General features: G+C 36.1%; 1 protein-coding gene across 2 annotated transcripts; it reads left to right on the forward strand.

The window, feature by feature from the left end:
* Positions 1 to 7,094: 7,094 nt before the first annotated feature.
* LOC107745518 (thyrotroph embryonic factor-like) lies at positions 7,095 to 13,204 on the forward strand. Of its 2 annotated transcripts, none has more exons than XM_016559413.1 (4): positions 7,095 to 7,381; positions 8,899 to 9,273; positions 10,649 to 10,869; positions 12,026 to 13,204. In XM_016559413.1, exons 1-4 carry the CDS (start codon positions 7,264 to 7,266, stop codon positions 12,239 to 12,241), a joined length of 930 nt encoding a protein of 309 aa, XP_016414899.1. In that variant the 5' UTR covers positions 7,095 to 7,263; the 3' UTR covers positions 12,242 to 13,204. The 2 variants fall into 2 exon arrangements, with proteins under 2 accessions (XP_016414899.1, XP_016414900.1); XM_016559414.1 differs by lacking the exon at positions 7,095 to 7,381 and adding an exon at positions 7,425 to 7,572.
* Positions 13,205 to 13,715: the final 511 nt, after the last annotated feature.

Raw genomic sequence — 13,715 nt, forward strand, 5'->3', positions numbered from 1 at the left:
CGCACTTGAATGGGTTAAATGCAGAGCACTAATTCCAAGTATGGGTCACCATACTTTGCCACACGTCACGTCACTTTTATTTTTTATTTTTTTAATATATTATTAATACATGGCTATATGGGGGTTATTTCATGTATGTTATATTTGCAGCAGCAATATTTCTTACATGCTCACAGCAGCATGTTGTGGATGTATTGGCAGTAGCAAGCCTCGGTACTTGCTCTGCCGCAGCAGCAGCGTAGCAGATCTATTCCGCCAAGACCAAATACATTAACATTGTCATGTACATTACCATGCCAATCCCTCCGAGAATTGTCATGACAGAACTGTTTTTGTACTGAATCTGCATCAACCTTCCTAAATAAAAAGCTTTATAATGATATAAAAGATGAAATGGGGTTAAATAAATAAAAAATCAGTCCTCTGACTGAGAGGGTGTTTTCTTGTTTGTTTAGTCAAATTCGACAGTCAGCATTGCCATCATTTTTATACATTGCTAAGTTTCTTGCAGTTGCTTACATAATCCACACATCCACAGGTGGTGATTGATAACAAGTGCAGTTAATTAACTTAACTACTTGGTTGCTTCAACTTGCTTAAAGGGTTACTCCACCCCAAAATGAAAATTTTGTCACTTACCCCCATGTCGTTCCAAACCCGTAAAAGCTTTGTTCGTCTTCGGAACACAATTTAAGATATATAGAATAATAAAATAAATTTCTTTACAGCCCACTAGATGGTGGTGTTGAGTTTTTTCTGGTGAGGTCAGCTGGGTCACCTTCAGCATGCAGTAAGTTAGTCAAATAAAGATGGCGGCATCACGGAAAGTTATCAAGAAAGCCCCGCCCACGTTTAAATCGGATGTAAGACTGTTTTATTTATTTTAAATTTAACAGTAATTTACTTTCAAATGCCCCAATTGCTGAAGGGTCTGCACTAGGGCTGCATGACTAATCGAATGCGATTGAATGTGATTCTCAGTGAACTACGGCTCTGTGTAGTAAATGCTGTTCCATCTGAAAGCACGTGCGTTATTGAAAAGCACCACATTTAATAACATGTTTTTACTCCAAACTCACTTCATAAAGTCAGCCGAGTGTTTTAAATAAACCCTTCTGTGAGATGATGTGGCTTCTTACACAGAATAAGGTACGCACCATATTTCATAGTATTCTACTTTTTTGTACAAGTTCAAGTTGCATTGTTCAAAATACCTGTTTGTAGTCGTGTGTTTATTAGTCACTTTGAATCAATGAAAGCAGTTAAATCCTCTGTTTATTCAGATGCAGGATAGGCATTTCCTGGATTTCTTCTTCGGGGCATATTTGGACACTTCATAAAGTCAGCCGAGTGTTTTAAATAAACCCTTCTGTGAGATGATGTGGCTTCTTACACAGAATAAGGTACGCACCATATTTCATAGTATTCTAAGCAGTGATAAAGGCTATGTCGATTAGCATTGCATTATTATATACTTTATTATAATAAAAATTATAATAAGGAGAACTCAGATAAACCATATATTGTCGTAGTCGTGTGTTTATTAGTCACGTTGAATCAAATCCTCTGTTTATTCAGATGCAGGATAGGCATTTCCTGGATTTCTTCTTCGGGGCATATTTGGAGTTTCAGCGCAAGAGCCCCCTCTGGCCTTCGGATGGAGATTTACTGCTGATCACCTGTTTACATTTAATTAAGGTGGACTAGATTAGACTGTAATACAAAATTGAGTTTGCCAGGTGCATACAACATTTATGACAGGTTTTCATGAAAGTGTTGGTCAATTTGTCTGCTTGACAATCCCATTTTGCACTGCAGCAATAAAATTGAAGTGAGATTAACAAACTGAGAAATGTTTCTTTTTAGTTAAAACAGATGTTGCCAAAGTTTTCCTTTGGGGACATAATTTGATGTTGGAAAAAAGGTAATAAATTACAAATATATCGCAGAATATCGCAATATATTTAAAATCGTAATAATATTGTATCGTGACACAAGTATCGTGATAATATCGTATCGTGAGGCCTCTGGTGATTCCCACCCCTAGCGACTATATTGGATCCGATAGTAATGTCGCAACACAAGTGTGAGTAACTGTTTTCATTACGTGGTCACTATAGCTTTGTCTCTTCTTACAGATCACTTGATATATTTTGAGTTATTTATGTGTTTTTGACCTAAATCACTGCAGCATCCATCTGTGAGGAATGTAGGCTGTCACACAACTATTAGCCAATCACGGCAGTGGGTGTTTGCGTCTGAGTCTACAATCCTCCACGCCTATTCAAACAGAGCGTTCCGATGAGGGGGTTAAACAGGACAGAACATAACCTATTACTTCTAAATCATTATGTTTTTTGATGTAAAAATGTTGAAATAATATTTCACAAAATTACAGTTTTTCTGTATTTTCGATCATGAAACCACTTTTAAAAAATAATAGAAATCTTACTGATCCCTAACTTTTGAACAGTGTATATTCACATAAAATATGGAAATATTATTTTTGTGCATTTTTCATTTCATTGTTTATTTTATTATTTTAATTTCATTACAACTTTTTTTGTAAAAGTCTACCTGAGGTCAGATGCTGCTGCATATTCTCTCTCTCTCTTCAGCAGCTGAATACAGTGATGCTGAACTGAAAATCTCACAGTCTCATCAGCCTTTATTAAGAGTGGGTGGACTGACATTTGAACTGGGAGCAGTCTCTAAATATCTTAAACCAGTTTTTCGTGTGCGATGAAGATAAATTAAACGAAAGTTTTATACAATTGAAGTTTAGAACAATAAAGATTGTTTATTTTTATTTATTTTATTTTTTTTACAATTTTCAATAATCTGCCTACAGTCTTTAAAAAGAGACCAAACTTAATTCTGCATTTCAAAGCATTCAAGATTTAAGGTTAAGTTTAAGTTTAAATTGGAAATTCCTTTTTCAGGTCAAAAAGTGCTCAACAAAAAAATGGTTAACAGATAATAACTGCATTTTCACTACTTTATAAATATAATTTAGTAAAATAAATTACCCTGAAAATACAAAATGTTAAATAAATAAAAAACTATATTATTGAACTAAAACATATAGTAATTGTCACACCCCTGGGGACTGTTGATTGTGGTTTCTCCCTCTGTGTCCTTATTTGGTTGTTCCTGTTCTCCTTATCAGTTAATCACCTCATTGTGCTCACCTGTCTGCCCCTCGTTATCTGCCCTATATTAGTTCCTGTCTCTTGTATTCTAGTTTGTCGGTTATTGTGAATGTTACCCTGAATGTTGAGGTCTACGCTGTCTGAATTCCCTGTTGTTAAGTCATTAAATATCCGTTTATTCGTCATCTTCGTCGTCCTGCCTGGTCTCTGGAACACCCTGCCCGTGACAGTAATACAGTCATTTAATTGAAAAACAAGTAGTCATTTTTACCACTACGTGAGAAGAACTAACAGCACATTTTTTTTTTTTTGCCAGTCTGAGGAGTGCTTAATATCATCCTTAGGCTTATCGAACCTATGACAGAACATTCAACCAGTGCTGCAACAATCTTCAAAACCAAAAATACCATAGCAAGACACTTTTCATGCATGCTATTGTAACATATGGAAACTGAGCAAAACAATCGCAAACGACAGCAGTAAAATGATAACACGTCATGATCATTGGTGTTATGTAAAAGAAATGATAAGAAAAGAAAAAAACTCTGATAATGAGGCCACATGCCTTATAATAAATGCATTTAAGAGATATTAAACCCAATTTTTAAAGAAAGAAATCATATTGCAGTAGTTTGTTTTCTACTATCACAACATTTTCTCATTTGCTATTATTAAGTCAGCCTTTTACAGAAATACTTCCTTGAACTGCTACGCAATTAAATGTTTAAAAAAAGATGCAGAAATAATTAGATTACTTAAAACAAGAATTACCCTTTCAAAAATGTTTTGTATGATATGAATAACCATGAATCGGATTGTCTTTGTTGTTGTAGCACACCATTTTAAGTGTAATTAATGTAATATAATGTAAATTATCAAAGAACAATTAATTTATAACGGATATTGTCAGGGGTTTGTGAAGGGATGCGGTGAGGACTCAAATGCAGAGTATTAATGGCCTTTTATTGACAAAAACTAATAAAAACTGGACTGGCAGTTGGACTTCATTGCTGGACATTAAAATGTCTAATATGAGTGATTTTCATGCTGAATGACATCCAGCAAGTTTTCAAACCTTTCCTGGAGATTCCCACTTGTCCAACCAGTATAAAGATAATGATTTGCACTGTAATCTGGGACGCTTCTTCCTCCTGATCCACAAAGTCTGGGAAATAATAGCAGAGCGTTAAATCTGATTAAAAGCAGCAGTATTGTAAGCTTAAAGATATCCTGTTCGTATAAAACCAGTAAACTGCTCATTGGTGTTGATGATCTTGTGCAGATTCTTGTAAAGTTTCTCAAAGAACAAGAAGAGCAGGTTCAACTATTTCTCAATTAAATATGGTGAATATTTCAAACTTTTAAAAAGTTACTGAAGTTTTAGACAAAATAATGTTGAGTCAGCATCACAGAGTAGAAGCAAAATGCAAGCATCTTTGCACACGAAGTACAGATCTCTTTCAGTCTGACTCCATCACATGCATCACATTCATTTTTATCAGTGGAAACTGGTTGATTTGGCTGTGGGGTTATTTGAATCTGTTGTGTTTGCCCTGTAATCTCTGTGAAATAGTTCTGATATCTGATCAGTCATTACACATTCTCAAGATCAGTGCGGTTCGAGATTGTCAATTTAGAACAAAATGTTCCCATCCAACCGAACCATTACCATTCTATGCACAGCAGACTTCAGTATAAAGCTGCTTAAACTCCACACTGATAAAAATGATTCTGTGGCAAAGTAAATACTACAGCAAAACAAATGTAATTCCTATATGAAAAAGTTAGTTCAGCCAATAATTTTTGCTTGTAGACTAGAAGTTATATAAGTGTAAATATAAACGTCAAGCCTACTCAACTTTTCTGATACTGGTGTTCCCATCATGCACTGGGGCATAATTAATAAGGTAGATTTTTCCCCTGTTTTCCACCTGTATTTTTTATCAATGCTTTTGTTGTAAGGTTTAGTAATTTGCGGTTTTGTTACATCTGGAGTTCATTTTCTACTCAAAATGATAGATTCATACTCAAAAATGAACCACAGAATGTTACCAAGAATTGTGTACCAAGTATTGAAGTCTCTGTGTTCGGATGAGCACTGCATTACTAATTATGAAATTGTATTTCATAATTTCTTCTTATAACATGAAGCAACACTGAGGTGACCTTGAGAACTGTAAATACCAGAAGGCGTACACAGGGCCGGCTGTGGCATAGGCGACATAGGCAGTTGCACTTGGAAAGGTTTTTTTTTTTTTTTTTGGTCGGAAGTGCGCCATCTTGTGACCATTGTGCGCTCTACACCCATATATTAAGCGAAATAATTTCTGACAATTAACATAATTTGAGTTCTGATCGATCATCGAACTGATTAAAATAATGTTAGAATAAAATAAAATTGACATCAACGAAAAATCATAAGATTTGACAACATGTCATGTTGGACTAATTTAAACACTTTCTGTGTCATGACATAATTATAATACATCATACCGCATTAATTATGCATGGCGCGCACAGTTAAAATAGTTTTGCCATTTATGTGCTCTTAAAGTATCTTTTCTAAACAATTAGTGAAAAAATAAAATTTTAGGGGCACAATGCAGGAAGCGACACAAAGAAGAGGAGCAGAAAAAAATCAATATAGAGGTAAAAATCACAAGTTCACGACTGTGTATTTGCTCGTGATGTTTATGCAGTGTTTTGAAATAGCCTTTTTAGAACATCTTACCTGACAACACTGACACCGTGGAACGTTTTTGCTTGAGTTAACTGCTTATTTAAATTTTACTTTATTTAAAAAAAAATAATTTTAAGCTTCTGTAATGTTGTTTTAACTTCAGTTACATTACTGCTTGCTTTTAAAGTGTCTAAATGTCTTTTGAAAAAGACCATGACTAGGACTATAATCTAGCATTCATAAAATGAAATAATTAAGTTTAAGTATGTCATTTTCCATCTTCCACATGCACAAAATTGAAATGAAAGGTATGGGTATGCTAATTAGACTAACTAGCTTGTAATAAATTATTAAGAGTGGGTGGGCGGAAATCTAAAATCTCGCCTAGGGCACCAACAGAGCTTGGGCCTACACCACATTTTGTAAGGGTGGCTCTTTTTTAATTTGTTCACTCAAAATGAAAATTCTGTCGTTATTTAAATCATTTCTTCATGTCTTTTCAAACTTGTATGACTATTGTTTCTGCAAAACACACAAAAATAGATCTATCTTGTAGATAATGGGACTGGGTAGCTCAAAAATGACAAAAGGGTATCACAAAAGTTGTCCATTTGACTCATGTTCCCAAGGATTCAAAGGACTGGAATATAAAAAAAAGTCAGTCTTTGTTATTTTAAATATTGTTCATATAGGGAACATGAGACCAAGAGTAAACACCTTTGCAGTGATGATAAATACACGCAATGTCTTGCCAGTCGGGCAGCAGCTGTACGGCACGTGCAGAAGCCCCGCCCACCCAGTGTTCGCGCGCGCTGGCGGCACGTGTGAAGGCATGAGCTCATCACTTTGGTGGAAAAATACAACTGCAGTAGTACATTAACACACTTCTTGTCTTTAATAAAGATGTTTTAAAGTGCCAAGAAGCTGACTTAAACGTGGATATTGAATGGTCGCCGTTGATGTGTGTAAATATAGAAAATAATTGTGTATGATTTGCCATTTTCTGATGCATTTACAGTTAATTAAGCCAAATGTTGAGTGTATTTAGCATGTTTCCTCTGGTCGGGTATTTATATAGACAGTCTTTGTTTGTTTTCGGAACAAAGCGGATGGTTCGCCTCATTCCGCTTTTATTGTTGTAGAGCTGGATGAGGCGGATTAACCGTTGACCAATCATAGAGCGAGAATCCGCCTTGGGCTCTTTAAGAACCGTATCTACACGCCCCGTCTGCTTTAACATTCATGAGCCGTTGGCGAGGTAACCAATCAGCGCTTCGAGTTTCGCGGTCATCATGAATATGTGAGTGCCTAGCTCAGTAAGCTTGGAGTGGATCGCTACGGCGTTGTTTTGACAGTATTTTCTCAAACAGAAACGGGAGGATTAACGGACACAAGCGACGTTTGTGTATTTCCTCGGATAATATCACGCTAATGATGCCCGGACAGGCGTCGGTGACGGTGGCCATCGGTCCGCAAAAATCGTCCGGTTTTGTTTTAAAGAAGATCATGGATATTCCTCCTCCAAACATACTGGAGGATCAAGACGATGGTGAGAACCATAAACCTGCCAAAATGCAAATCAAATGTACAAACCGTTCCGTTCAACGCGTGTTTGTTTGTAACGTTAATGGCGCACTTGGCTTCACCTCTACAGCTGCGCGCTCATTGGTCGCTCAAAAGAACAGAAAGTTCCCTCAGAAGAGTGCTGCTTTATCCATCATATCAGGCTGATATACCTCGGTATTTTAATACACTTTCGTTTTGAAATGGAGGTTTTTGTAAGTTGCTTCAAAAATATCATGGTATACGTCCAGAAAACCCTTATTTGTACATATTGTGTATAGTGTTCACACATGTTGAATGGCTAACATGCTAAAAACAGTGGTGAAATTATATATCAGAAGATGCAAACGTACCATGGTACTACATGTGGTTGTTTCTTCCATGGTATATTTGAATACTTGGGCATGTACTGTGTGGTAGTACCATGGTATTCTTTGAAGAACCTTTGTATATCCTAAAAACACCAGTACAAGAATTTTAGCACCATGGTATACATACCATCAATGTAATATGATATTTTAGTATGATGTTTTATTTTATTAGAGATTCCACACTCATGGAAAACCATGGTTATGTTTTCTCCTCTTCTTTAATATGAAACTCATTCAGGAGCTGTAGATTTGACATTGTACGTTATATTCCTGAATGCTGGCGTTTAAGAGAGTATTTTAGTTATTGGTCATGTTTTGTGGATCTAATATGTCTATCTTGTGGTTTTACCGTGCTAAAGACTGACCTGCTCTTTATGAACGTTATTAATACTTATTCTTATCATCTCGCTTGAAAAAGACCCACATTAGGCATCTGTAGGCATGTCAATCTGTGAAACACTTTGTCATTTCATAAATCTCATCTCATGTAAGTGTATAAAGTCCTTTTTTTTTAACTGCAGAAAATGTAAGTGAAGTTGGATGTATAAAGGTCTGGATTCTTTCTGGCATTTAAACTGATTGCTAACATGGGTAGTTACTGAAAACAAATTAATATGTGCCATGTGAACAGTTTTTACTGTAGAAAATTAAAGTGAAGTTGGATGTCTAAAGGTCAGAATTTCACAAAACCTGCCGAGGACATGTTCACATTAAAATCAAGAGGAGAAATCAAGAAATTATATTTAATTTTTGACCATTAAGTATTTTCTTTGTTGTTGTTGCATTGTGACAGCATTTTCAATCATGTATTATTATTATATTCCTTTGTGTTTTTAGAGTATTTAATATTGTTTTACATTATGCGATGTATTTTATTGTGCTGTAATTTACTTTGTTTAGCACTTTGATCAGCTGTGTTTAAACGTGCTTTATAAATAAATTTTACTTGCTACTTTCCAGAAACTATGTAAATATGTACATTTAAAGCATCTTGTTTTGATTATATTCTATTGTATTTTTCTGTTTTATTTTGTTTGGTTTGATTTTATTGTATTTATCAAACTCCCATGAACTGCCATTGAAATTTCTACTGCTTCTTTGATATTTGACTAAACTGTAATTTCTCGCACAGACATCGAGAAGGAGAAACAGGGTTTGATCGTCGATGGGATGTCCGGCGGCGGTTCGGGTGGCACGGGGAGCGTCTCCGCCTCTCTCACCCCCGCCATCTGGGACAAAACCATCCCATACGATGGCGAGACCTTCCACCTAGAGTACATGGACCTGGACGAGTTCCTGCTGGAGAACGAGATTCCCATCACACTGGAGGAGGAGCTGAGCAAGTGTGCCGAGGCAGAGTGGCGAGGCGGCGACACGCAGGGTTCCTCAGATGAGCCAGCGGCCGTCCCACAGATGCCTGAGGAGGAGCACAAGGACGATGAAGAGCCTGAGGATGACTCGCTCTCTGTGAGCATTGAGACGACAGCAGGAGAGACGACAAACAAGAGTGTGTTTTGTTTTTGCACCACTGATATTATAAATGACAGAAACATAGGCCTACTGGCCCCCTAAATAGCTTCAGTAAAGTAATGTTTCAGAAGAGTAGCTTGACTGAAGTTGAACGACTTTAGAGTAACTAGGGTTTCAAAGTAGCTTCACAAATCCCATTTATTTTTTCTCGATAGCAGATGTTTAAGATGAATGGTGTAATAGTTTAAACTGTGAGACCGTAGAAATCATTTGTTAGAGCCGCAACCTCAAGGTCAGAAACGGCTTTTTGTCAGCATGATGTGTGACCTTGAAAAAAAAAAAAACAGTGTTTGTGTGTAATGTTAAATAGTTATTGTATTAGATCTCATCTGATGTGTGTCGTATGTTTTAATCAGATTCAAACGTGTCTCATGCAGTTTGTCAAAATATGGTTTCTATGGAAGCTTGTCTTAAATGGAATAAAAGTATAAATAAATAAAAAAAGGGTAATTATGACTTAATCTCACACTTGACTTTTTTTGCTCGCAATTCTGAGTTTTTATCGCAAATTTGGTCAGAAGTGAGACTTGTGAGATTAAAAGTTGCAATTGCCATATTTTTATTTTATTTATTTTTGTTCTGTAGTGCGCAAAAAAAAAAGCATTTTACAATTTAAAAAAAGTTAGAATTGTAAGATGTGTATACGTGGTATTCTAAAACTCAGAATTGCAGGATATAAAAATCAACATTTTAAAAAGTCAGAATTGTGAGATATCGACTCAGAATTCTGAGAAGAAGAAAAAAAAACTTGCAAGATATAAACTGGCAGTTATGAGGGAAAAAGTCAGAATTGTAAGGTTAATATTCATCACTACAATATTTTTTTTTTCATGGCAGAAAAAAAACTGAGAATTGAGGAAAAGAAGTCAGAATTGTCAGATAAAAACTTGAAATTATATTTTTTATTTATTGTTGACATGGAGGGAAATAAGTTTCCACAGTTTTCTGATATCAGTTTGACTGCTTTAAATCTTTAGTTTTAAACTCAAGTGTTCATCTGATGTTTTGATCCATCAAGATCCAAATTAAAATAATAATAATAATAATAAAGTATGAATGATCTGATGTATCTAAAAATTGGAGCATAAACATGAAGCATTTTGTTGTTGTTCGCTCATCTCTACATCAGTCCATGCAGTTTGAACCTACATTTATCAGTCAAAACACACTTACTTAAACCAGCAGTTAAACAGAAACTCAGCTAGCTGCTGGTAGTTAATTTGACTTGTTGGCTGACTGATGGTTTCTGCTGGTGAATGAATGTTCATCTGGTTCCTTATTTTCTCCGGTCATGGGTTTATTCTGTTGATTTTATTGTAACGGCTATACATCGCTCTGTTTTTACCGGCCAGAACCCAAAGTCGACCCCGACCGCGTGACGCCCACTCCTATCGACCCGGAGGAGATAGAGGTGAACGTGGCCTTCCAGCCGGACCCCACGGATCTGGTCCTGTCCAGCGTTCCCGGAGGAGAGCTCTTCAATCCGCGGAAACACCGCTTCTCTGAGGATGAGCTCAAACCACAGCCCATGATCAAGAAAGCCAAGAAAGTGTTCGTTCCTGAAGATGCGAAGGTGAGACTGAACCGATTGAATGTTTTTATGAACAGAAAAATCAGGAAACAGTGATATGGTAGCAAACGTGGCTCTCATTACACATTTGAACCCACAGGCCTCTCGCTAGTCATCCAGGAAATATATTTCAATTATAATGACTAAATCTGATTCTTAGGATTTAACATGCTGTTGTTTAGCATTAGCAGCGCACACTATCGCATGCTATACTATTGTTTGCCAACTTCTGATTAATCCACCATGTTAAGGTCAACAAGAATTACTCGCGATCTATTTTACGTCCGTTATGTGAAATTTCCAGGTAAAACTGGACAAAAAAATTAGAGCAGGACTTTTTAATGTCACAAATTGATTGGATAATATACAGCTGGTATTTGGTACCAGTATGGATCATACCATACTTTTTATTTATTGATTTATTGATTGATTATTCAGAATAAGGCCTGGAACATAAATTAGAGAAATTATTATTGTTTACTAAAACTTGCTACTTGCCAAGGCAATATTTTAAAAGTATTTTAAAGTACTAAAATATCAAAAGTTAAAATAAAAAATTAATTCAAATTCTATAGATATTAAAAAATGTATGAATAATAATGTCAACACGCAACAAAATGACTAAGCCTCTAACTAAAATTAAAAGAAAAACATTCCAAATGTTAATAAAACTGTAGTAGTATGTTAGTGATACTAAAATAACACTGATATTTGTATAAATCTTGTTTTGCACTAAACCTAAAGTACATTGTTTCTGTAGTCAAAATTAACAACTTTAAATCAATAGTCTTTCTTTCTTTCTTTCTTTCTTTTGCTTGCAGTGTTTTATAGGATTGTAGTTTATTCCTTAAAGCTCTTCTATCTTTGATTTGAGCATAGAATTATTTGAAAATCTGACCAAAAGACAACGTTTGTAATGTTGTGATGCTCCTCGTCACTGGTTTGAACCAAGGCTGCTGAAAAAGTTCATAGACGCACTGTTTTAGACATGAATTTGTTTAAAATGTAATCGCTAACGTTTTATCATAATACATGTGAGACAGACTATGACAATAATCATTTACAGTATGTTTTTGTTAATGTTACAACATAAAACGTAAAGTTACAACTAATATTGTTTTACCTGCCTCAGTAACGAGATGTTTGCATTTTTCCGCAGGATGAGAAATACTGGTCGCGAAGGAAGAAGAACAATGTGGCGGCGAAGCGCTCTCGTGATGCCCGGCGTCTGAAAGAGAACCAGATCGCCGTCCGCACCACCTTCCTGGAGCGAGAAAACGCCGCGCTGCGACAGGAAGTGGCCGAGCTGCGCAAAGACTGCGGCCGCTGCAAGAAGATCATGTTGCTGTACGAAGCCAAATACGGCTCGCTGTGAGGGACACGCTTCACCCTGACACATATCAGTCTCTTTATAATTCACACCGCAGTTACACGGCCGGGGATTGTGGGTAATGTGGCACCGCGCGGAAAGTGGACGAGAATGACGCGAGCGCGTGTTTTTAAGAGGATGTTTTAAGGGTTTAGAAGACACAAAACACATGATAACAGCATAACCTTTGACCTCTGGCCTCCTCATACCTCATTCTGCCCTCTCCACGACCCCCATATGACCCGAGCAGTGAGTTTTTAGAAGTTTATTCGGTATGAAGATGAGATAATGCAGCCGACTGGAAAAGTCGCACACGGCGGACGGCAAGTTAGCGTTCAGTCTGAGAGTGTTTGGTCATGGAAAACATGACTTTACGACTGTTTTCAGCTAGTTTTTAACCTGTTTCTTCCTTTTTGTACTTGACATGTCATCGGTGTTTGTGTACAAGAGGTTTTTTTCGCAGAAAACAAGCACATGACCCTTGATATGAAGCAATTATTTTCTTTATTCTACAAAAACGAGTGCACTTCGGGCGATTGCGGTTTGCGAAGATTTGAAAGAAAGAAGAGTCTGTAAATATACGCTTGTATCCGTCCACTAGTGTCGTTGTTCTTCCAGAATGATCTTACCATGTAAAAAGCGACATTTCTATTGTGCAGATTTTTAACACTATAGCGACTGTGCTGCGTTCAAATGCATCTTCACGGCAGTTAACTGGACGATTATTTTAACGCGAGCGTCTGCGCAGGAGTTTAACTGTGAGCGACTGGATCTGGTTTGTTTTCAGGGTTTAATCCAGGGCAATAATGTGCGATTCATCTTTACCTCAGATTAGATATTTCTAACAAGTGTTTTTTTTTTTTTTTACATTTATTTAAAATGAATTTTTTTAGTCTGGCAGCTCAGCATCCGTTAAAAACACAAGCGTAACGAATTTCTGTGTAAAATGTAAATGTAAAATGTTTTAAAAAAAAATTTATTCTTACCAATGACGCATTCATCATTGCATTTTTAATGAATTACTAAAATAAAAATAATAATAATAATGCATTTTTAGATACATTTTTGCATTGGTAAAACCATTGTGGCATGAGCATGATTTGTTTTAGTCAGTGACATTAGCATCACTAGAGTCTCACGTTTATTGCTGTTTTTCACTGGTATTCCAAGTTATTTTATTTTGTTTAATGGTGGAAAATAATTTGCTTCTAGTGTTTATGGATTTTGATAGATTACATTTAATCATGGTTTGTTTTTAATGCTGTGCTTACAATTAAATTTTTAACAGATCAACGTTTTACATTTTTTTATTGTATTTTTTTTATTTATTTATTTTTAACTAATGTCATAAGTCATCAGGATTGTGTTTCTGCAAAACGGGTTTCTAGCACTTACAGGCGAATCTATTGTATATTGACGAGTCATTAGTGCATGCTGTTGTCATGGTGACGTTGTGCAGTGGGTGTGTCCTTCTCTTCCA

The sequence above is a fragment of the Sinocyclocheilus rhinocerous genome, unplaced genomic scaffold, assembly GCF_001515625.1.
Source record: "Sinocyclocheilus rhinocerous isolate Xijiao unplaced genomic scaffold, SAMN03320098_v1.1 scaffold1159, whole genome shotgun sequence".
NCBI lineage: Eukaryota > Metazoa > Chordata > Actinopteri > Cypriniformes > Cyprinidae > Sinocyclocheilus > Sinocyclocheilus rhinocerous.